Genomic DNA, 25,492 nt, shown 5'->3' with positions numbered 1-25,492 from the left:
GTTGGCAACATATAGAGACGGTCCCTACCCATTCATTCATTCAATCGTATTTATTGAGCACTTACTGTGTGCAGAGCACTGTATTAAGCGCTTGGGAAGTACAAGTTGGCAACATATAGAGATGGTCCCTACCCATTCATTCATTCAATTGTATTTATTGAGCGCTTACTGTGTGCAGAGCACTGTACTAAGTGCTTGGGAAGTACAAGTTGGCAACATATAGAGACGGTCCCTACCCAAGAGCAGGCAATGTCCTATGAATCAATTTTTAGCAAATTCGGTTAATGCAAGTGACTCATTCTCCGCTCTTTTCCTCCAGACATCCATCCTTTATTGGTAGCCTGAGATCTCTCCAGTTGAATTAGAGCTAGATGAGAGATTCCTTGCATTGGATGGAATCAGTGTCTCTCTCTCTCACTATATATATAGTGAAATATATATATTTCTCTTCCCCCATAAACATTAAAAACCTCAATCGGAAATGAAGATGGGAAAGAGAAAATCCAAGGTTGTATAATTTTTGGACTCCACTCTGGGTTTCAGATGGAAGGCTACTATAATTTTTCAGGCTTGATTTTTTTAAGTATAATCTACTGATGCTAATGTCAGTCTCTTAAATTGGATTTCGTAGTTGAATTCATTCTTAGAGCACACAGTATTAATTCAATCAACCCATCACTAGAATAGTAGGGGGAGACAGACAACAAAACAAAGCATATTAACAAAATAAAATAAATATGTACAAATAAAATGGAGTAATAAATACGTACAAACATATATACAGGTGATATATACCTGATTAACTGGCATCTATTCCAGTACTTGGAACTGTGCTTGGCACATAGTAAGCACTTAAGAAGGACCATAATTATTATTATGCTCTGTGCCTCAGTTACCTCATCTGTAAAATGGGGATGGAGACTGTGAGCCCCATGTGGAAAATGGACTGTATCCAACCCAATTTACTTGTATCCACCCTAGTGCTTACTACAGTTGCCAGCACAAAGTAAGCACTTCAAAAATACCATAATTCCATAATATTTATTAATATTATTAGGCAGTTCCTTTAAGTACTCCTAGACACTGCTGAACTTCTGATCGAATAGGGCCAGTAACACCTTCTGAAGACCACTCTTGAGCTCACCCAGGGTTTTTGGCGTCAATCACCAGTTTCTACAACAAGCCCCCCACAGACACACTACTGCAAGGTTCCTGTGTTGACACGTTTCATCCTGAATGGACTGTGAGAGGAATCTTCTAGACAACACTTACCAAATGCCCCGTTTGACCAAGGCTCTCCATGAGGAGTAGGTGCAAAATAGAATACCTTAGAAGAGTTTTATGGTTAATTGGCTTTGTGGACATTCAGAAGTAGAGGATGCGGCCGTGACTGTGTTGGAATGAAAAGTCATTTTTCAGGTGCCGGGTAGCAGACAGGTTTTATTAGGTGGAATGGAAAGGTGGCTTGCAATGTGGAAAAGGGTAGAGTCTGGAGGGGTACCCAAATCCCTGAGGAATAGGACCTAACTGGGGTGAAAAGGCCAATGGGATGATTAGGTGAGGAGCTGCTTGGGGAACTCCCCTCCAACAAGGTCAAGGAGGTTCCTGGTTGGGAACCAGAATCTCCTGCTCAGTAGCCGAGGCAGATGTGGTCTTAACGGATGCCCTGTGGATGAGGATCCTGGGCCAGGCTTGTTGCAGTGAGCATCTCGGTCCTCCTCCGCTGTGAACTGTGTGACGACTTGTTGGTAGGAGGGGACACTTTTAACAGCAGTCAGGGCTGGGACAAGCAGGTTGGCAGAGGAGAGAAGTGCAGGAGACTGGTGGGCTGCAGGACGTGGGGCAGCAGGCCACGGGCTTACAGCAGACGGGCACGCACACGATGGGCCGACAGGAGAGGGTTGTGCAGCAGGATGGTTGGCAGCAGGAGGACTGGCAGGGGCTGGACCCACAACAAACAGGGCTGCAGCAGCTATCCTGGACACAAGATGGCTGGCAACAAGAGGCCGAGCCGCCTCCAGCCCCACAGGACACACCGCAGGCCGGGCGGCAGAGCAGAGCCACGCGGGAGGTTGGGCAGCAAGTGGGTTTGCAGCACACGGGGACACAACAAACGGGTTTGCAGCACACAGGCTTGCAACACACGGGCTTGCAGCACACGGGCACGCAGCAAGATGGCTGGCAGCTGGGGGAGCAGCAGTTGTCTGCCATGGTGTCGGTGGTTGGAGTTTCAAGTGGGTGACTGACTGACTGAGATGATGACTTCTGTCACTCTGGGGGCTTTTATACCCCTCTGGAGGATATGTTGTGTCATGGTCTGAGCTCTTTTCCTTATTATTGTTTAGACAAATTGCCCTGGCACCTTGTCATTATCATGTACTAGAGTTTACCATGAGACAGCCCTCACGCTGACCAGCCGATTGGTTGTTTGGAGCTACGGTCCCCTTTCAGACTGCTCCGTCATCCAGAAACAGTCAGCCTCTTTACTTCTACAGGTACAAAATTTGACTTCCCTTTTGCCTGATAGTATGATGAGATCAACTGAATCAGGTGATTTCAAAAGCTACAAGGTAAGTTTCAAGACTTTCAAAATAAAGCAGTCTCATTTCTGGCGGGCCTGAGGGACAATTCATATTGGCCACTGAATATTTGTGTGTGTGTGTGTCTAAGTGTCTCTGTGTGTAGTGTGTATCTGGGTGTCTCTATGAGAGGCAGTATGTACCCATGTGTATTTTCCTCCTAAAGTATTTCCACGGGGGGAAATTGTATTGTGATTCCTTGATCTTGGTAATCCGATGTCAAAACACACAAGAACCCTGGTGCAATTCATGGACTTTTGTGGGTCCCTGGAAAATTAGTCTAGTAACAGGAGCTGTGACTAGATCTCGAAGTCTAATAAGCAGACCCAGCTTGAACTGAGCCTCTATATTCTGGTTCTTTTTGGGGTACGGAATTTGAGTGTCAACCCCCATAAAATAGGGACCAGGCTTCCATGTCTCTCTGTTGGGACTGTCTCGAATGTGCTGCCTCTGGGAGGGGAGCCTGCTTGTCAACCAACCAATTAATCATATTTACTGAGTGCTTACTGTGTGCACTGAACTAAGCACCTGGGAGAGTACAATATATCAGTATAATAGAGTTGGTAGGCATACTCCCTGCCCACAACATGCTTACAGTCTAGCAAGGAAGATGGACATTGATATAAATAAATTGTGGTTATGTGCATATGCTGTGATTGCTGGATATAAAGAGGGAGGGTGTTCCAGACCTGAGGTAGGATGCAGATGTGGTCAGGGGTGAGATAGACGAGATCGAATATGGTGAGTAGGTTGACATTAGAGTGGTGAAGTTTGTGGGCTGAGTTGTGGTTGGAGAGCAGTGAGGAGAGGTAAGAAGGGGCATTGAGTGCTTTAAAGCTAATGGTAAGGAGTTTCTGTTTGATAAGTAAGCTTATCCTGTAGACTGTAAGCTTACTATGGGCAGGGAATGGACCGGTTATATTGCATTCTCCCAAATACTTAGTACGGTGCTCTGCACACCAGTAAACAGTAAATATGATTACTTGATTGGAGGTAGATGGGCAACCACTGGAGGTTCTTGGGGAGTGGGGAAACATGGACTCTACATTTTTGTAGAAAAATGATCTGGGCAGCAGAGTGAAATATGCACTGGAGTGGGGAGAGACAGAGGGTTGAGAGGTATAGTAATCAAGGTGGGATAGGATAAGTGCTTGGATTAGTGTGGCAGCAGTTTGGATGGAGAGGAAAGGGCACCCTGATTCATAGCAGTGACGTGTTCTCTTTGGCAAAGGCCCTCGAGGATATTTCCGTGTGCATGGCTTCCTGTTTTCTATGTCTTGGATCCCAGCCCCTGATCTGATATGACAGGCTAATCATTAGGAAAGGGATCAAATATGCTTGGGATTTTCCTGCAGACTTTGGAGTCCTGGAGGTATCCTGCTGTCCAGGCTAACAGCCGCTTTCCCCTCTCTGAGGAGCATGCTGTTCTGCCGTCAGTAAGAGCATCTCCTTTGCTAAATGGTGGACTTACAGTTCTGGCCATATTGTGCGCACAAACAGGCTGCGACTCGTTTTATTTCCTTGAAGCATTTCCAATTCGAGAGACAGGATGATGAACAAAGAGGGAGAGTAACCTGTGCAAACTCAGCACTGGCCCTGACCATGGCTCAGGTATAGTTGGATGAAGACTGTGATCGTTGCCAGCCATGACATCCAGATTTAGGGTTTGGGATGAAACAGCTAATATTCTTAACATTTCTCTCTAACTTCCCTTCCAGTAATTTATTCTATAGGTCCATGAATTTATCCACACTTTTCTCGAGTTTATTAATATTTTCAGTTGTCCTGCTTCCAAAGTGACAAATAGCCTGACCTCAATCCCTGCTCCGTTAAAATGTTGCTTTCTGTTGCTTTGTATTCTTTTCTCTTCACTCTTCAGTAAGTGCCCTCTCATTATGTTGCTATAAGGTCTGTAGTAGTAGACCCCTCTAAAGTGTGAGTTCATTGTGGGCAGGGAACATATTTACCAATGCTGTTAAATTGTATTCTCTCAACCACTTAATACACACAGTAAGCGTTCAATAAGTACAAGTGATCGATTGATTAGTAGTCATGGTAATAATAATAATAATGATGGCATTTATTAAGCACTTACTATGTGCAAAGCACTGTTCTAAGCGCTGGGGAGGTTACAAGGTGATCAGGTTGTCCCACGGGGGGCTCACAATCTTAATCCCCATTTTACAGCTGAGGTAACTGAGGCCCAGAGAAGTTAAGCGACTTGCCCAAGGTCACGCAGCTGACAATTGGCGAAGCCGGGATTTGAACCCATGACCTCTGACTCCAAAGCCCGTGCTCTTTCCACTGAGCCATGCCACGGTAGAGAAGCAACATGGCCTAGTGGATAGAGCGGAGGCCTTGGAGTTAGAAGAACCTGGGTCCTCATCTCGGCTCTGCTACTTGTCTGCTGTGTGACCTTGGGCAAGTGGCTTCACTTCTCTATGCCTCAATTACCTCAACTGTAAAATGGGGATTCAAACTGGGAGCCCCATGTGGGACAGGACCTATGTCCAATCTGATTAGCTAGTATCTACCCCAGAGCTTAGAACAGTGTTTGACACATAGTAAGCACTTGACAAATACCATCATCGTTATAATTATTTTTTGAGCACTCACTATATAAAGTACTTGGGAAATGACATCACAAAAAAGAAACGTTACCTATCCGCAGGGAGCTTTGCGCTTTCAGAACTACAGGGTGATTCAAAAAGAATTGAACACTTTAAAAATGTTATTAGTAACTGTTATACTGTATGTAAAAATGTAGTTAAAACCAATTTGTAAAGGAACTGTCTCAGTTATTTCTATAATCTTACAAATGCTCAATAAGTGCCCCTCCTGTCACATGGAACACATCAATCCTGTAATCTAATTCATCCCAGACTTTTTGTAACATATCACTGTTGATGGTCGGAATGGCAACTACGATGCATTCCTTCTTTCCTCAAGGCTGTGAGGAAGAGGCGATACAATCACGAGGTTTTTGATGTAGCACCACAAGAAAAAGTCACACGGTATCATATCTGGGGATCTGGGTGGCCACTGTTCCAGAGGCAGGTCAAAGGTTTGAACAGGATGCCAAATCCATCCCCATGGATCATTAAGGAACCTCCTGATGGTGAGATGAAAGTGAGGTGGAGCCCCATTCTTCTGGAAAATGAAGTTGTCAGAAACTTCCTGTAGCTGTGGGGAAAACCACTCCATCAGCATGTCCAGATACGTGATCCCTGGCACTGTGTTCTCTGCCAAACACAGAGAACCTGTATATATGTATATATGTTTGTACATATTTATTACTCTATTTATTTATTTATTTTACTTGTACATATCTACTCTATTTTATTTTGTTAGTATGTTTGGTTTTGTTCTCTGTCTCCCCCTTTTAGACTGTGAGCCCACTGTTGGGTAGGGACTGTATATGTTGCCAATTTGTACTTCCCAAGCGCTTAGTACAGTGCTCTGCACACAGTAAGCGCTCAATAAATACGATTGATGATGATGATGCCAAAAAGAGTGGACCAAAGACCCATGTACATGATTTCTACACTGTGAACCTGTTCCTGGGTAGGAACCGTCTCTATATGTTGCCAACTTGTACTTCCCAAGTGCTTAGTACAGTGCTCTGCACACAGTAAGTGCTCAATAAATAATGATTGAACGAATGATATGGGACAAAAGACATTAACTTATGGCGAATCCCTTACATGTTCACTTGCTATATGTTGGTTTTCAGTGCCCCATATGCAACCTTGTGGCGATTCACTGTTTTGCATAAATGAAACGTAGCCTCGTCCCTGAATGTGAGGCGACCTGCAAAGTCATCTTCATCTTCCATCTGACTGAAAACTCCAGGAGAAGTGGCGTTTCACCTTATCTGCCTCCATTAGGGCCCGCAGAAGGTGCAAGCAGTTAGGTTTCATCTTCAGCCTCTTATGGAGAATGTACCAGACCGTGGGATGAGGAACGGCTAGCTCTCCTTGTCGATTTCCTGGAACTTCTCTGCATGTTGACATGAATGCGATTCACGGCTTCCCCAGACACACCTGGCCGCCCGGTGCTCTGTCCTTTGCAGAAACACCCTTTCTGCTCCATCAGTTTGTAGCAGTGGTAAATGTTGTTACGACCTGATGGTGGTTTGCTGTACCGTACACGGAATGACCTTCCGAAGAACCAAGTTTAGCAAACTCTAACACAGAAAAGTTTTGAGAGTGTTCAATTCTTTTTGTATTGCCCTATATTTATAGTGAGTGATCAAACTAAATAATTAAATGTGCGATTGAAGAAACACAGGTGCGAGGCTGAGAAGACGGATGTAAATCCATGTTAATTCTAGTTCCACCCTGTCTGCCCCTTTCATGATGGGGTAAACTTCCATAATGTCTCTGTTTGGCCATTCAGGGATCAGGGAGTGTGGAATCTGCTCAATATTACTTTTTCTTCTAACCCACAAGGATCTTGGGCGACCTCAAAAAATGTTTCTAGGAAAGATATGTGATGATTAGTTATACATCAGTTTGAGGTGCAATAATAGGAAGGGATTTCACATGCCAAGTTATTGCTCCTCTGGGCATCCTGTTATAATAGTGCCGGCTGGTAAAAAATGGCAGAAGACATTTTTGAAAGGCTACTGAAGTCAGCTGGTCTGCAAGTAGCGGACAGGATCTTCCCATTACATACTTTGTTTTTAAGAGGGCTTCTTCAGCTGTACAGCTGCATTACTGAAGATGTTTTATATTATGTTCCGTCTGGTAGCAGTTGTTTAGTAATATGTGATTTAATAGACGATGCGTAAGAGCTAGGTAAAGTAATAAGAGAATACCTGGCATGAACTCCAAGAGGAGTTTTTGATTTATGCCAAGAAATGACTCTGTAGAGAAATCTAATTAGGTGATGCTTGTACCCAAGGAAATGGAAAACTGACCTCATTTTTAAGGTTATGTTTACCCGAGACGTGAGTTTTCTAAAATACTGTATTGTTTCATCCCCAAACTTTTTTTTTTGAGGGGGTTGGAGGTAGTATTTATTGCTTTCGCATTGTTAGATGTATGGAGCAAACGCAAGAACACAAAATACTTTCTTCATTAAATGAGAGCAAAATATTTGCTATAGATTAATGAAAAAAATGTCAGGGGTTGGAAAGTTGGTCCTGACGAGGCCTACGTGAGGCCATTCTTGTAATGGGCCCTAAGATGACGAAGGGGAGAATAGTTCCAGTTCTCCTTGCAAACCGGCGTGGGTAGTGAGACTCTTACCAGTCCCTGGGATGGGCTGGGTGGCAAGAAGCAGCGTGGCTCAGTGGAAAGAGCCCGGGTTTTGGAGTCAGAGGTCATGGGTTCAAATCCCGGCTCCTCCACTTGTTAGCTGTGTGACTTTGGGCAAGTCACTTAACTTCTCTGTGCCTCAGTTCCCTCATCTGTAAAATGGGGATTAAGATCGTGAGCCCCACGAGGGACAACCTGATCACCTTGTATTCAGCTTAATAATGGAAAGCACTTAATAAATGCCATTATTATTATTATTATTCCACCAGCGGAGACCAACAAGCAAAACTGCCTTTGACTCTCCGTCAGCCCTTGTCTGGTTCAAGGGGATAGACTGGGCAAGCTACGTGACAATGCCGAGCCCTCAGGTGGGCATGTATGTGCGAGAGCCACATCTGGTATCAAGGAGAGTCAGATCTAGCTTGCATGGCATAGGTTCCCAACCCCTGGGCTAAATAGATTAGCCACAGATATGATAATGGAATGACAAAGCCAGACTTTACTGTTAGTCATGAATTTCCTGCTGTTAGGATCCCAGAAACACACCCCTAGGAATCACAGAGAGAGCAAGAGCTATGCCTATTTGTTCTATCTTATTCTCCCAAGTGCTTGGGACAGTGCTCTGCACAGAGTAAGTGCCCAGTCAATAAACATCACTGGTTGATTGGAAGCAGAGAATCGCAGCTGTTTGGCTTTTCTTTACTTTTCTCTCTGCCTGGTGATTTGATTTGCGAGGAGCCAGAGCCGCAATTGGTGACAAACTCCTGAACAGCATACAGCAGTCATGTGGACTGTAAACTCTAGACTGTAACCTTCCTTTGGGCAAGGAATGTGTCTGCTTATTGTTATATTGTACTCTCCTTAGTGCTTAGTACAGTGTACAGTGAAAGATTTGTCTGCTGGGTGACCTTAGGCAAGTCATTTGACTTCTCTGAGCCTCTGTTACCTCATCTGTAAAACAGATTAAGAGTGTGAGCCCCATGTGGAAATAATAGTAATAATTATAATGGTATTTGTTAAGCACTTACCATGTGCCAAGCTCTATTCTAAGCACTGGGGGGATACAAGGTCATCAGGTTGTCCCACGTGGGGCTCACAGTCGTAATCCCCATTTTCCAGATGAGGTAACTGAGGCACAGAGAAGTTAAGTGACCTGCCCAAAGTCACTCAGCTGGCAAGTGGTGGAGTTGGGATTCAAACCCATGACCTCTGACTCCTGAGCCCATGCTTTTTCCACTGAGCCATGCCAGACTGTGTCCAACCTGATTACCTTGCATCTACCCCAGCACTTAGAACAGTGCTTGGCACATAGTAAGCACTTAACAAAAGTTCTTCTTCTTCTTCTTCTCCTTCTCCTTCTTTCTTCTCCTTCTTTCTTCTCCTTCTCCTTCTTTCTTCTTCTTCTTCTCCTTCTTTCTTCTTCTTCTTCTTCCTCTTCCTCCTCCTCCTCCTCTTCTTCTTCTCCTTCTCCTCCTTCTTCTTCTTCTCCTTTCTTCTTCTTCTTCTTCCTCCTCCTCTTCCTCTTCTTCTTCTTCTTCTTCTTCTTCTTCTTCTTCTTCTTCTTCTTCCTTCTTCCTTCTTCTTCTTCTTCTTCTTCTTCCTCTTCTTCCTCCTCCTCCTCTTCTTCTTCCTCTTCTTCCTCCTCCTCTGCTTGTTCTTCTTCTTCTTCTTCTTCTTCTTCTTCTTCTTCTTCTTCTTCTTCTTCTTCTTCTTCTCTTCTCTTCTCTTCTCTTCTCCTTCTTCTCCTTCTTCTTCCTCCTCTTCCTCCTCTTCCACTTCTTTCTTTCTTCTTTCTCCCTCCTCCCTCCTCCTTCTTTCTTCTTTCTTCTTCTTCCCTTCCCTGACTAAACCCTCCTTCCCCTTCTCCCATTCCTTTCCACATTGCCCTGAATTGCTCCCTTTATTCATCCCCCCTCCCAGCCTCCAGAGCACTTATGTACATGTCTGTAATTTATTTATGTCTATTAATGCCTGTCTTACCCTCTAGGCTGTAACCTCATTGTGGGCAGGGAATGTGTCAGTTTATTGTTATATTGTGCTTTTCCAAGTGCTTAGTAATGTGCTCTGCACACAGGAGGTGCTCAATAATCCCCCCACTCCCCTTTCCCTTTGGAGCAACCTTGGTTACGAGGGAGTTGAACCAGCAGACCCTCACCATTGCAGCCTCCAGAAACCCCAGCCACCAAATATGCTCTTGGACCTGTGGAAGCAAAATGGTTAAGGTCCTGCATTTGCCCCCTTCCCTCCTCTCCGAAGCGATTCAGCTGCAGGCCTGCCTCTGGTTACCAGTGCAATCCGGTTCACAACATATCTTCATTTTGTTTCTGTAGGAGTACCTGAAAACAAGATGAAGCTGCTCCTTTAGTGGGGTTAAATGAATCTAATCACCTTGAGAACAAGGTAGAAAACCTCACCCAAGGGGTTTGCCGCCCATCCTGATGCACCTATCCTGTATTGTACTTCAATTAAATGAGATACTGTTCTGTGTAAGAGAAGCTCCGGTTTACTCAAAATCGAAGTGGCCTTGAAAAGCAGGGAAATATCTGCCTCTTGACCACCTCTCCCTACGAGTGCTGGAAGAAGTGCTAGTAGAATAAACTTGTCTCTGTCATATCCTTTTTAAACAAAGCGCAGAGTTCCTACAGACCCATCAATTAATGACTGCTAATTGATGGTGGGATTAGTGATTGTCAGTGGGAGCTAAACCCAGGGCAGAGACAGGGCTGTGGAACAGCTTGGCTTAGTGGAAAGAGCTCGGGCTTGGGAGTCAGAGGTCATGGGTTCTAATACCAGCTCTGCCATTTATCAGCTGTGTGACTTTGGGCAAGTCACTTAACTTCTCTGGGCCTCAGTTCCCCCTGTAAAATGGGGTTAAGAGTGAGAACTTCATGAGGGACAGGGACTGTGTCCAACCTGATTAATTTGTGTCTACCCCTGTGCTTAGAACAGTGCCTGGCACATAGCAATTTACAAGTACTATAATTATTTTTGTATTGTTTCACCTGGAACTGGGGCCTTATCACATCTGCTTCTCAGTGATAGTAATAACTGCAATATTTGTTAAGCACTTACTACATAGCCATACTGTATTAAGCAGCGTGGCTCAGTGGAAAGAGCCCGGGTTTGGGATTCAGAGATCATGAGTTCTAATCCCACCTCCACCACTTAGCTGTGTGACTTTGGGCAAGTCACTTCACTTCTCTGTGCCTCAGTTACCTCATCTGTAAAATGGGGATTAAGACTGGGAGCCCCATGTGGGACAACCCGATTACCTTGTATCTACCCCAGCGCCTAAAACAATGCTTGGCACATAGTATGTGCCCAACAAAAACCATCATCATCATTATCATCATGAGCCCCCCCAACCCCTTTAGCTGGGAGGGTGGTCCTGGGCAGCCAGCCTGGGAATGGAAAGCCTCATGGCCAGGTGACAATAACCAGCTAAGCTGGATATAATATAATATAATATAATATAATATAATATAATATAATATAATATAATATAATATAAAAAATAATAATGGTATTTATTAAGCGCTTACTATTTGCCAAGCAATTGTTCCAATTGCTGGGGAGATACAAGGTAATCGGGTTGTCCCACGTGGGGCTCACAGTCTTCATCCCCATTATACTCTTAATTCCCGTTTTACAGATGAGGTAACTGAGGCACAGAGAAGTCAAGCGACTTGTCCAAAATCACACAACTGACAAGTGGTGGAGCCGGAATTAGAACTCACGACCTCTGACTGCCAAGCTCGGGCTCTTTCCACTGAGCCACGCTGCTTCTGAAGCAGCTTATGTAGCATGTCATAGCGACATTGCCGGTCATAACCATTAATCCCGGGCCCATGGGAGGATAAGTAAGCACTGCCAGAGGAGCAACGTGGCTTAGTGAAAAGAGCATGGGCTTGAGAGTCAGAGGTCATGGGTTCTAATTCCCGCCCAGGCACTTGTCAGCTGTTTGGTTTTGGACAAGTCACATAACTTCTTTGTGCCTCAGTTACCTCATCTGTAAAATAGGGATTGAGACTGTGAGCCTCACTTGGGTCAACCTGATTACCTTGTATCTACCCCAGTGCTTAGAACAGTGCTTGGCATGTAGGAAGAGCTTAACAAGTATTCATTCAATCATATTTATTGAGTGCTTACTGTGTGCAGGGCACTGTACTAAGCGCTTGGAAAGTACAAGTTGGCAACATATAGAGACCGTCCCTACCCAACAACGGGCTCACAGTCTAGAAGAAGTATCATCATTATTATTATTAGCAATCCTGGTGATTAGGGATGCAACGCTTCAACATCTTTAAATCTCCTTCCACTGTGGATCAGCCATCCGTGAAATGATCACATCCTGTTTTTAAAATTATTGTTATTGTCAGCCTATGTCAACATATTCACGTGCTTTCCATCGACAGTGTGAAGAAGTGTCTCCTTTGGTGTTGAACCTAGTAAGCATCATGTGGGACTGTGTCCAAACTGTCTACCCCAGTGCTTTCTGGAGTGCTTGGCACATAGTAAATGTTTAAGAAGAACCGTTCTGTTTGCTTTTTTTGAAAAAAGTCTCAATGGGGATCTCTTCAACCTGATGCTGTGGAATTTGGTGAACATGTCTCTGTACATCCTGTTCACCTCATTCATAATTTTATAGACGTCAATTATGCTTTGACTTTCACTTGCCTTCGTCTTCCCAAACCTGAGTCCTAATGCTTTCAGCCTCTGCTCATGAGGATACTTGTCAAAGACAGAACAAAGGGCTGGAAAGATCATTAGGTGTATGAACCAGTAATGCATTACTTGTGTTTTAATAGTATAACAGTGGTTATTTCCCCAATAACGTCTCAAGAATTGTATGCGTGCCATATTCCCAACTACTTACGTGAGTGGAATGAAGATAAGCTATCATTTGTAAAACTTTAATAATGTTCTTGTTTCTATGTAGATGTTTAGATTTGCTTTTCAGTCCAGGAAATTCAGCAAGCCGGCAGAATTGACACACCAGGGCTAGAATCTAAAATATTTTTTACTCCTTACCAAGTGGTTGCTCCCATTTCTCAGTCTGCCTTCAGTCTATCTGTGGTCTCACTCCCAGGGAACATCTGAGGAAAACATCCCTGGGGGTTGATTACACTGTTAAGTATGTTCCTATAAGTGCTTTTAAAAAAAAATTCTGAACATCAAATAATAATAATGGCATTTATTAAGCGCTTACTATGTGCAAAGCACTGTTCTAAGCACTGGGGGAGATACAAGGTGATCAGGTTGTCCCACGGGGGGCTCACAGTCAATCCCCATTTTACAGATGAGGTAACTGAGGCACAGAGAAGTGAAGTGACTTGCCCAAAGTCACACAGCTGACAATTGGCGGAGCCGGGATTTGAACCCCTGACCACTGACTCCAAAGCCCAGGCTCTTTCCACTGAGCCACGCTGCTTCTCTATCAGTTCTCTGAGTCTATCCATAGAAAGGTGGAAAGTATCTTAGGGCCCTTTTCTTTCCCAAGGAAGGAGAGACCAACTCTGCAAAGATCTATGGATTTAAATGAGTGGAGGGGACAAGGATTTATTCTGCACTTTCCCCAGGGTGTGAACTCCGAGTGGGCTCCCAGCGGCATTTCGGGTTGGGTTGGGCCAGTTTCCGCTTGCTGGGAAACATCCTATTGCTCGGTGTGGACAGGGAACGTAGCGGCTTGTAGAGTGCTTAGTATGGTGCTCTGCACAGAGTAAGTCCTCAATAAATACCACTGATGATGATGATGGGATGATGATATATATATAGTTAGCATAGTAACCAGTGCTATGCTCTGGTTAGCACACTTAAAAGGTTACATGGAGTTTCCTCCTCCAGGAGGCCTTCCCAGACTGAGCCCCCTTTTTCCTCTCCTCCTCCCCATCGCGCCCCCCGCACTCCCTCCTCCCCCTCCCCACAGCACTTGTATATATTTGTACAGATTTATTATTCTATTTATTTTACTTGTACATATTTACTACTCTATTAATGCTGTGCATGTAGCTATAATTCTATTGATCTTGACAGTTTTGACACCTGTCTACATGTTTTGTCTTATTGTCTGTCTCCTCCTCCTAGACTGTGAGCCCATTGTTGGGTAGGGACCGTCTCTATATGTTGTCAGCTTGTTCTTCCCAAGCGCTTAGTACAGTGCTCTGCACACATTAAGCGTTCAATAAATATGATTGAATGAATGAAAACAGAATGAAAGAGTGCCAAACTGTAGTTTTCCATAGGAAATAATGTAACGTACATAGTGCCTTACTAAAATCCCCAAATGCTGACTGTAACAATATAAATATTATATTATAAGTTATAAAACACAATGCATTTGTGTTTATTGGCAAATATGTGCTAGCAACCAAAGATTTTGAATTGGAATTTTTCTGAACATGTGGAAATACGGAACTTAATTTTAAAAACATTATCTCTCGCATTCTATTTAGCCAAAAGATAGCTTGAGAACTAAAAGCCCCACCGCTAAATAGATGTCGTGATCTAAGATTGAATTGAAATGGGCTTTAATCATTCTATCGAGTCAGTCAAAATACCTCAAGAGTCAGGGAGGGGAGGGGATTAAGCCAAAGTGAAATTTGCAGTCATTAAAATTCCATAGCCCTATAGAAAAAATGGACTAAAGTAAGAGCATTATGATGAAGATGGCTAACTTCAAATCTTCAAATGCCGTCGTGTAGTTTCTGACCCATAGCAACTCCATGGACGCACCTTCTTCAGAGCGTCCTGTCTTCTGTCATAAAGTCATTATGGTCAGTGTATCCATGGAGTTTTCTTGGTAAAGATATGGATTTTCCACTGCCTTCTTCCCCGCAGTAAAAAGCTGGAGTCTCTGCCGTTGTCTTTGATCAAAGTTTCGGTCAACTTTTCATCCACCTTTGACTCTTTCCTATGCTGCTGCTGCCCAGCAAAGGCGAATTGACTTTTCTGATGATTTGGCTTAGACCTTTCCATTATGGGTAACCCTCCATGGCATAGCTCTAAGCTTCAACAGCATATACAAATCATCAATCGTATTTCATCATCAATCGTATTTATTGAGCACTTACTATGTGCAGAGCACTGTACTAAGCGCTTGGGAAGTACAAATTGGCAACATATAGAGACAGTCCCTACCCAGCAGTGGGCTCACAGTCTAAAAGGGGGGAGACAGAGAACAAAACCGAACGTACTAACAAAATAAAATAAATAGAATAACTATGTACAAGTAAAATAAATAGAGTAATAAATCTGTACAAACATATATACATATATACAGGTGCTGTGGGGAAGGGAAGGAGGTAAGAGGGGGGGATCATCATCATCAATCGTATTTATTGAGTGCTTACTGTGTGCAGAGCACTGGACTAAGCACTTGGGAAGTACAAATTGGCAACATATAGAGACAGTCCCTACCCAGCAGTGGGCTCACAGTCTAAAAGGGGGGAGACAGAGAACAAAACCAAACATACTAACAAAATAAAATAAATAGAATAGCTATGTACAAGTAAAATAAATAAATAGAGTAATAAATATGTACAAACATATCATCATCAATCGTATTTATTGAGCGCTTACTGTGTGCAGAGCACTGTACTAAGCGCTTGGGAAGTACAAGCTGGCAACATATAGAGACGGTCCCTACCCAGCAGTGGGCTCACAGTCTAAAAGGGGGAGACGGAGAACAAAACCGAACGTACTAACAAAATAAAATAAATAGAATAGATATGTACAAGTAAAATAAATAAATAGAGTAATAAATCTGTACAAACATATATACATATATACAGGTTCTGTGGGGAAGGGAAGGAGGTAAGAAGGGGGGATCAGCTTGTAACCTCCCCAGCGCTTAGAACAGTGCTTGGTGCACAGTAAGCGCTTAATAAATGCTATTATTATTATTATTATTATTATTATTGTGAAGACGGCGATGAGGGCAGGGGCCTCCTCGCCATCATACAAATGGTGATGGCTCTACTGAATGCAAAATTGCTTTGTTTCAAGAAAATGGTAGGGTATGATAGATAAAACTGTAAAATTGTCTTTTTAAGAATTAGAAATCATGAAAAAACAGTTTTAACAACATCATTAGATCTAAATATTCATTCATTCATTCAATCGTATTTATCGAGCGCTTACTGTGTGCAGAGCACTGTACTAAGCGCTTGGGAAGTCCAAGTTGGCAACATATAGAGACGGTCCCTACCCAACAGCGGGCTCACAGTCTAGAAGGGGGAGACAGACACCAAAACAAAACATATTAAGCGCTGACTGTGTGCAGAACACTGTACTAAGTGTTGTTGCCACTGCCATAAAGGCTTGGACAGTTGTGTTCAAGGGCAACAGCTGAAAATGCACTAGAATTCATTCATTCATTCATTCAATCGTATATATTGAGTGCTTACTGTGTGCAGAGCATTGTACTAAGTGTTGTTGCCACTGCCATAAAGGCTTGGACAGTTGTGTTCAAGGGCAACAGCTGAAAACGCACTAGAATACATTCATTCATTCCTTCAATTGTATTTATTGAGCGCTGTGTGCAGAGCACTGTACTAAGTGTTGTTGCCACTGCCATAAAGGCTTGGACTGTTGTGTTCAAGGGCAACGGCTGAAAACACAATAGAATACATTCATTCATTCCTTCAATCGTATTTATTGAGCACTGACTGTGTGCAGAGCACTGTACTAAGTGTTGTAGCCACTGCCATAAAGGCTTGGACAGTTGTGTCCAAGGGCAACGGCTGTGAACGCACTAGAATACATTCATTCATTCATTCAATTGTATTTATTGAGCACTTACTGTGTGCAGAGCACTGGACTAAGCGCTTGGGAAGTACAAGTTGGCAACATCTAGAGACGGTCCCTACCCAACAGCGGGCTCACAGTCTAGAAGGGGGAGACAGACAACAAAACAAAACATGGAAACAGGTGTCAAAATCGTCCGAACAAGTAGAATTAAAGGTATATGCACGTCATTAACAAAATAAGTAGAATAGTAAATATGTACAAGTAAAATAGAGTGATAAATCTGTACAAATATATATAAGTGCTCTGGGGAGGGGAAGGAGGTAGGGCGGGGGGATGGGGAGGAGGAGAGGAAAAGGGGGGCTCAGTCTGGGAAGGCCTCCTGGTGGAGGTGAGCTTTCAGTAGGGCTTTAAAGGAAGAGAGCTAGCTTGGCAGATGTGAGGAGGGAGGGCATTCCAGGCTAAGGGAAGGACGTGGGCCAGGGTCGACAGCAGGACAGGTGAGAACGAGGTACAGTGAGGAAGTTAGCGACAGAGGAGTGGAGGGTGCGGGCATCATTCCCCTGTACAACATCTGTTCTGAAATTTTCCCTGAAAAAAAAAAAATAACTGGACGTCAAAGCTAGGGCGCTGGGAATTATATCTCTTTTAGGCCCACTGCCTAATTTAATTCATTCAATCGTATTTATTGAGCACTTACTGTGTGCAGAGCACTTGGGAAGTACAAGTTGATTCCTTAGATCCAGTCTTTTCCCTTTTAGATCCATGTCATGTGCTGATTTTCATGGGTAGAGCAAACATATATACTATGTACATATTCATTCATTCATTCATTCAATCGTATTTATTGAGCGCTTACTGTGTGCAGAGCACTGTACTAAGCGCTTGGGGAGTACAAGTTGGCAACATGGATATGCATAAGAATTTGTTTCACTTTTGAAGATGATGCTTCTGTGACGCAGTAGGAGCCTAACAACAGAGCACGTAGCCAGGTAAAGATTCGCCACGCTGGGGAGCCGGAAGGGTGATCCGAGGTCATGGTTTCCGAGAACGCTTCTAACCTCTGTCTTGTCTGACAAAACGTCAAATCATCCCAGGACAGATAGATGTCCAGTGTCATCGCCATTATCATCATCAACAGCATTTATCAAGCTCATACAGTGTCTTGTCTTATGCCGTCGAGTCGTTTCCGATCCATAGCGACACCGCGGACACATCTCCCCCAGAAATCCCCGCTCTCCATCTGAAATCGTTCTGGTAATGTACCCGTAGAGTTTTCTTGGTAAAAATTCAGAAGTGGTTTACCACTGCGGCCTTCTGTGCCAACCTTGACTCTCTCCAATGACGCTGCTGCTCAGCAGGGGTGAGTTTTGATTTGTAGCATATTGCTTTCCGCTCACTAGCCACTGCCCAAGCTAGGAATGGAAAGGGTAGGACTCTGCTTGACTCTCCCTCCTGTAGCCGAGACTGGTAGAGGACTGGAAACTCTCCAGCTGCAACCCTGAGAGGGAACATACCGTGTCCCCTGCCTTTAATCCGGTGGATAGAGCACTTCTTTGAGAATCAGGATCCGGTTCTGCCTGCTGGAATTATGCTATCAGTGGTGAAGCTTTCTGATGCCAAGGTGGGCATTCTGTAATCTGTAATCTACTAGGAATCCTGAAAAATAAAGCAACATGGGCATTGCAGACTGCCGTGGTGTTTCCAATACAGTTCAGCACCTGCCATGGCACAGCTAAAGTGGCTGATGGGTTGGCATGACCCGTTAAATGGAGCTGTAGTTTTCCTGGAGCTGTGTTAAAATGTTAAAATGATTCCATTTTAACTCCAGTAATGGGACTATGGATCAGGGTGGAGTCTTCCAATTCAATAATAATAATAATAATAATAATAATAATAATGGCATTTATTAAGCGCTTACTATATGCAAAGCACTGTTCTAAGTGCTGGGGAGGTTACAAGGTGATCAGGTTGTCCCACAGGGGGTTCACAGTCTTAATCCCCATTTTACAGATGAGGTAACTGAGGCCCAGAGAAGTGAAGTGACTTGCCCAAAGTCACACAGCTGACAATTGGCGGAGCCGGGATTTGAACCTCTGACCTCTGACTCCAAAGCCCGGGCTCTTTCCACTGAGCCACGCTGGAGTGTGACTCCAGATTAGGAGTGTCTGGGTCAGCCCACTCTATAGTCCTCCAATCAGTCAAGCGCAGTTACTGAGTGCTTACTGTGAGCAGAGCACTGTACTGAGCGCCTGGGAGAGTACACTATAATTAAAGCAGAGTTAGTTGACACAGTTCCTGCCCACAAGGAGTTTCCAGTCATCACACTCCAAGTAACTTTACAAGGCCATCTTGGAGTCATCACGCCGTGGATTTTATTTTACTTGTACATATCTATTCTATTTATTTTATTTTGTTAATATGTTTTGTTTTTCTTTCTCTGTCTCCCCCTTCTAGACTGTGAGCCCACTGTTGGGTAGGGGCTGTCTCTATATGTTGCCAACTTGTACTTCCCCAAGCGCTTAGTACAGTGCTCTGCACACAGTAAGCGCTCAATAAATAAGATTGATTGATTGATTGACTGGATTTACATTCCAGGAACAGGGCCAGAACTGAACTTGCTCCTCCGAGAAGAACGGATAGGATCTTTTAGACTGTGAGCCCACTGTTGGGTAGGGACTGTCTCTATATGTTGCCAACTTGTACTTCCCAAGCGCTTAGTACAGTGCTCTGCACACAGTAAACGCTCAATTGATTGATTGATTGATTGATCCTTTTTATTTCTTAGGTGCATTTGCCATCTGGAGCATTTCTGGTTTTCTTGACTGACTGATCATTCCAGAAGGAAACAAATGAACATTTCCAAAAGGGTGGGGTAGTGTTGCACCTCTCTTTCTCTTCTCGCAGACCTCCTTCTCCCTCAGATGTCTTCCTGAATATGGATTCAATGTAAACGAGGTTTCTGGGCTCAATGTTTGTTGAAGGTTATGGCAGATCATAAGCTTTCATAGATTTAGAAGAAAAAAGAGATTCAAATTACGATTAAACAATTGCCTGGGAAGTTCTTATCAGGAGTAGGCTCAATTTTCTCCTTCTGTCTTGCCCCATAGCACGGTATTCGTGAGGACATCAAAAGGCGGGCGTGGCGGCTAGTGTTAAAAGACTGTAATTGCCTTTTTTTGGCATGGTTTTGCAACAGCCTGGCCAGGTTAACTATGCCTGAGGTGTGGGTGTAAGACTGATGCCTACATTTATCAGATGCACAATTTATGATTCTCTAAATGTCCTCGTCATTCCCTGAGGCTATATGTTTGTTGCCTGTCTAAGAATAGACATTCATTATGTTTTATATCAAAATTCAAACCCCTAAGTAATACTCTGATTGAAACTTGGAACGTCCAAGGCATGAAATGCACAAATTAAAGTTCTAATTAATTTACCTGTTACCAAAAATGTGCTAAGCGCTGTAGGTGCCTAGCAGTGTTAAAAATAGCACACTAACAATCTAAATGGAAAAAAAATTGGTAACTGAAGATTAAAGTGCTTTTTTTTGTTGTTGTTTTTGTATTGTTTCACTGGGAACTGGGGCCTTATCACATCTGCTTCTCAATGATAGTAATAACTGTAATATTTGTTAAACACTTACTACGTATCCATACTGTACTAAGCAACGGAGAAGCAGCATGGCTCAGTGGAAAGAGCACGGGCTTGAGAGTCAGAGGTCCTGGGTTCTAATCCCACCTCCACCACTTGTCAGCTGTGTGACTTTGGGCAAGTCACTTCACTTCTCTGGGCCTCAGTTACCTCATCTGTAAAATGGGGATTAAGACTGTGAGCCCCCCAAGGGACAACCTGATTACCTTGTATCCCCCCGGTGCTTAGAACAGTGCTTTGCACATAGTAAGCGCTTAACAAATGCCATTAATATAAGCACTGGGAGGGAAAAAAGGTAATCTTAGACACAGTGGCTGCCTCACTTGAGCTGAGTTTATGTAGGAGGGAGAATTGGTATTGAATTCCCATTTAACAGATGAAACTGAGACAGAGTTCATTTCTAGACTGTGAGCCCATTATTAGGTAGGGTCCGTCTCTATATGTTGCCAACTCGTACTTCCCAAGCGCTTAGTTCGGTGCTCTGCACACAGTAAGCGCTTAATAAATACGATTGAATGAATGAATGAAATGCTTTGCACTAGTAAGCGCTTAACAAATGCCATTAATATAAGCACTGGGCAGGAAAAAAGGTAATAGACACAGTGCCTACCTCACATGAGCTGAGTTTAAGTAGGAGGGAGAATAGGTATTGAATTCCCATTTAACAGATGAGGAAACTGAGACACAGAGTTCATTTCTAGACTGTGAACCCATTGTTGGGGAGGAACCGTCTCTATATGTTTCCGACTTGTACTTCCCAAGAGCTGAGTACAGCGCTCTGCACACAGTAAGCGCTCAATAAATACGATTGAAAGAAGGAATGAATGAATTCCTTCATTCAATCATATTTATTGAGCGCTTACTGTGTGCAGAGCGCTGTACTCAGCTCTTGGGAAAGTATAATATAACAATAAACAGTGGCATTCCCTGCCCACCACGAGCTCACAGTCTAGGAGGGGAGCTCACACTCTAGAATAATAAAAATAATAATAATTGTGGTATTTAAGTGCTTACTATGAGCCAGGCACTGTTCTAGGCACTGGGATAGACACAGTCCCTGTTCTACTTAGGACTCACTGTCTTAATCCCCATTTATCAGATGAGGGAACTGAGGCACAGAGAAGGAAAGTGACTTGCTCAAGATCTCACAGTAATCAAATGGCAGAGCCAGGATTAGAATGCAGGCTATCCGACTCCTGGACCTGTTCTCTTCCACTAAGTCAAGAGAGTAAACAGGCACGATCCCTGCCCACAGGGAATTTACAGTGATAACATTCCTCTCTGTGCCACCCTGGGGATCTCTTCCTGAATGTCACATGTACCAGATGCTGACAAGTAGTCCGTTTGTCTGAAGCACTTGAAATAGTTCACAATTTTTCTGCAAATATTTTTGTGGGTGTACTTTGAGGGCACATTACTCCAGTCGAAGTGGGGAAGCAGTGGGGCCTAGTGAAAACAGTACGAGTGGGAGAATCAAAGGACCTGGGTTCTAATCCCTGCCGCTTCACTTGTCTGCTTTTTGACCTTGGATGACCACTTAACTTCTCTGAGCCTGTTAGCTCATCTGTAAAATGGGGATTAAGACTGTGAGCCCTTTGTGGGACAGGGAATGTGTCCAACCAGACTATCCTGTATCTATCCTAGCACTTAGAACAGTTCCCGGCACATTGTAAGGACTTGAGAAATGCCATTAAAAAAAATCACGGGCGCTTCCGTGAGAGAATTTGAAGGACTTTCAATAATGTTACCCTCCTTTTGAGTTGAAAGAGTTTATTGAAGGATCAGAATTGTTGATGTGGACTTTTTGATTCCTTGTTGCATCCTCATGAATGGTTGTGTTGAATAGATTGAACAAGACTGTGCTTAAGGAATTAGTACACAATCCTACCTTGCTCTGGGGCGATGGGGAAAGGATCAGACAAGGCCTCTCCAATTCTGACCTGGTCAGTTGTATTAGGATCTTTATTTTAAAAAAATTCTCAAGGCAGCCAAACTTTTTGAGTACTTGCCTGATCCCAATGCTGCTTATGCTTTTCATATTACTATAAATACCATTTAGAAGAAGAATAATAGAAATCCTTAATAAAGATTATGCGTCGGGCTGATCTGTAATGAATAAGTCCCTGTGGACAGGGAATGTGTCTACCATTTCTTTTGTATTGTACTCTTCCGAGTGTTTAGTACAGTGGCCTGCACACAATAAATGCTCAATCATAGCACTGACTGGTTGATTGATAAGAAATGAATCTGACTCTCTTGGGACGAGAGCATGCAATCCGGCAATCCAGGAATGACCCATCTTTGGGATGTGTTTGGCACAGATCTACGTCCTTTAGACATTCTGTCGGAAGTGATCCCTTCTAATGGAAGAACAACTGGAATAAGGATGATCCAGGCCCAGGGAGCCCGCGGATTCCAGTTCTCGGCATCCACTCCCCAAATCCTCAGCTTTCCCGCCTCGCGGATTTTCCTCAACTGTGACCTCTTCCCTGAGGAATTTTCCATCGTTGTCACCTTGAAAGCTGTGAAACCTCTGCCCAAGGTAAGTGAATTCTGGACATGGAGTCAAGTGCAGGTTGACACAGGACAATTACTGAGTTCAGATTTTAGTGTCCTAGGAGAAAAACCAAGTCACTCCCGCTGTGATTCCCTAATATTGTCATAGTAATTTTCACCCCATAGGATCATTAGTAAATCTTACCAGATAAAATGAATACTCTCTAGACTTCTGTGAGTAGGAATTCTATACTTTAAAATACTGTGGTATGATTGTACTGTAAATTACCTAATCAGGATATGGAGGATGAGTCTGGGGAAGCTGTAAAATTAGAGCTGGTAGTATTAGTGCAAGATTTTGCTTATCTGCAGCATATAGACTGCAGAATTACATATCAGAATGTGAAGAAGTAAGATTTTTGGGTAGGATTAAAAACCTGGAACAACCAGCCCTGGAATCCACCCAAAGATAATATATTGGATTTAAGTCTGAATAGTGGACAGGAACTGAGGCGGAAGATAGATATTAAAGAACCATTGTGCAATTTTACATTAAACATTTTAGCCAAGAGGGGATGGCTGAAAAAATCACCAACATACAATATTAACTTTTAGTAAAGGAAACTGATCAAATGGAAATTTTAGTTGAGAACTAGGCTGAAAATACCAACTAAAAACAAAATGTAGCCAGAAGTCTATTTAAGTCTATAAGTCGGAAGCCTACTTAAAAGTACTGTATTAGAAGCTCAGGGAAAATGTATATCAGAGATGGACAAATCTAGGTGGTCAAACAGAAACACATAGCTAATTAATTAATTCATTCAGTTGTATTTATTGAGCGCTTACTGTGTGCAGAGCACTGTACTAAGCACTTGGGAAGTAATTGGCAAAGTAGCAGCATGACTACTACTACTATTATTATTACAATTACTATTACTCCATGAGAAGCAGTGTAGCCTAGTGGAAAGAGTACAGGCCTGGGAGTGAAAGGACATAAGTTTTAATCCTGGCTCCATCACCTGTCTGCTGTGTGACCTTGGGTAAGTCACTTCACTTCTCTTTGCCTCAGTTACCTCATCTATAAAATGGGGATTAAGACTGTGAGCCCTACATGGGACACGAACTGTGTCCAACCTGATTAGCTTAGATCTCTCCCAGCCCTCAGTACAGTGCCTGGCACATAGTAAGTACTTAACAAATACCATAAAAAAGATACCAAAGCTAATGAAATATTCCTCAGTTCCCCTGTAACGCAGGGGTTACCTTCCTGATGAATCCCACTTTAAAGAGATAATTGCTCTGTGATATACATTTGTTGGTTACAACACAACCACTCCTTAGAGAAGCAGCATGGCTCAGGGAAAAGAGCACGGGCTTGGGAGTTGGAGGTCATGGGTTCAAATCCCGGCTCCGCCAATTGTCAGCTGTGTGACTTTGGGCAAGTCACTTAACTTCTCTGGGCCTCAGTTCCCTCATCTGTAAAATGGGGATTAAAACTGTGAGCCCCACATGGGACAACCTGATCACCTTGTATCCTCCCTAGCGCTTAAAACAGTGCTTTGCACACAGTAAGCGCTTAACAAATGCCATTATTATTATTATTATTATTATTATTATTATTATTCCAGTGTTGCATCTGATTCTAGTCACACAGCTTGTCACACTGAAGAGCAGCATGGCCTAGTGGTTAGAGCCTGAGCTTGGGAGTCAGGGACTTTGACCAACTTGTAGCTAGCCCAGCGCTTAGAACAGTGCTTGACACATAGTAAGCACTTCACAAATATCATTTTTTAAAAAAGGACATTGTTGGGCAGAGGGGGCACAGAGAAGACCACCCAAAGTGGGCAAAGTGGAGATGCTTTTTTATGATAATCAACTGAAAAGATGACGGTGTTCATCCTGAAACAAATGAAGGTTAAAGCAGGAAGCATGATGGAGTCTCCAAAATCACGAAGGGCATAGACAGGGTGAACAACTATTTTTGTATTCACCAAATCCCACAGCTGGATCAGGGGATAACTTGAAGCTGGTAGATTTCAAATAAAGAAAAAGCAACACTTCTTCACATAACATGAGTGGGGAGCATTTGGAATTAGTTGCGGTGGGAAGCTCAGCAAACAGAAGTTACCTATAGGTGACAGAAGTATTTTGGACAAATCTGCGGATGAGCACTTCACAGTAAGTTACCAGGGAAGTTAAATGGCACTTCCTGAAGCATTAAGATCAGTATCAAAGAGGGTTCCCCCTAATATCCAAATACTACTTTCGGGAACCGATAACCACAGATACCATAGGCTGGAGGGTTCTTTGACCCGAGCCAATAATGATATTTACTGCTTCCTATGTCTTTATAGCTTATAAATCAACTCAGCAATCATTTTCTCAAATTCCTACAGAAAAATGAATACATCTTTACTGTGATTGAAGAGCAGAGCAACATGCTGATGCTAGGACTCCGGTACTCTCGAAATAAATTCCACTTCCTTTTCTGGAGCAAAGAAAATTCCGGTGGTTGGCAGACTCGGGTCACTTTCCGTGACATTACCGTGATGGACAACCAGTGGCACACGCTGATTTTGGCCGTGTCCGGAGGGTCCTTTTCTCTCACTGTGGACTGCAGCTTACCCACAGACATGTAGGTATAAGTCTTGAAGAAATAAGGTGATGAGAAATGTTTTCCTATCAAGCAGGAGGGCTTGAACGGACATGTCTTCTCTGTATGAGACAATGCTCCTTTAAAGCCCAGTAAAGGACTGC

General features: G+C 43.4%; 1 protein-coding gene and 1 non-coding gene across 2 annotated transcripts in view; one reads left to right on the top strand and one right to left on the bottom strand.

Moving 5' to 3' along the window:
• TSPEAR (thrombospondin type laminin G domain and EAR repeats) overlaps positions 1–25,492 on the top strand; it is a 196,812-nt gene that overhangs the window by 121,795 nt on the left and 49,525 nt on the right. Inside the window, exons 2-3 of the mRNA XM_038749174.1 lie at positions 22,561–22,781; positions 25,132–25,370. Coding sequence (XP_038605102.1) covers positions 22,561–22,781; positions 25,132–25,370 — 460 coding nt within the window. The remainder of the gene's footprint in view (positions 1–22,560; positions 22,782–25,131; positions 25,371–25,492) is intronic.
• On the bottom strand, positions 17,959–18,096 carry LOC119931182. Its single transcript, XR_005452039.1, has one exon. It is a non-coding gene; the product is annotated as a small nucleolar RNA SNORA7 (small nucleolar RNA).

The sequence above is a fragment of the Tachyglossus aculeatus genome, chromosome 7, assembly GCF_015852505.1.
Source record: "Tachyglossus aculeatus isolate mTacAcu1 chromosome 7, mTacAcu1.pri, whole genome shotgun sequence".
Classification (NCBI taxonomy): domain Eukaryota; kingdom Metazoa; phylum Chordata; class Mammalia; order Monotremata; family Tachyglossidae; genus Tachyglossus; species Tachyglossus aculeatus.
Note: the sequence above shows the minus strand (reverse complement) of the source record. Positions and strands in the feature narration are given on the sequence as shown.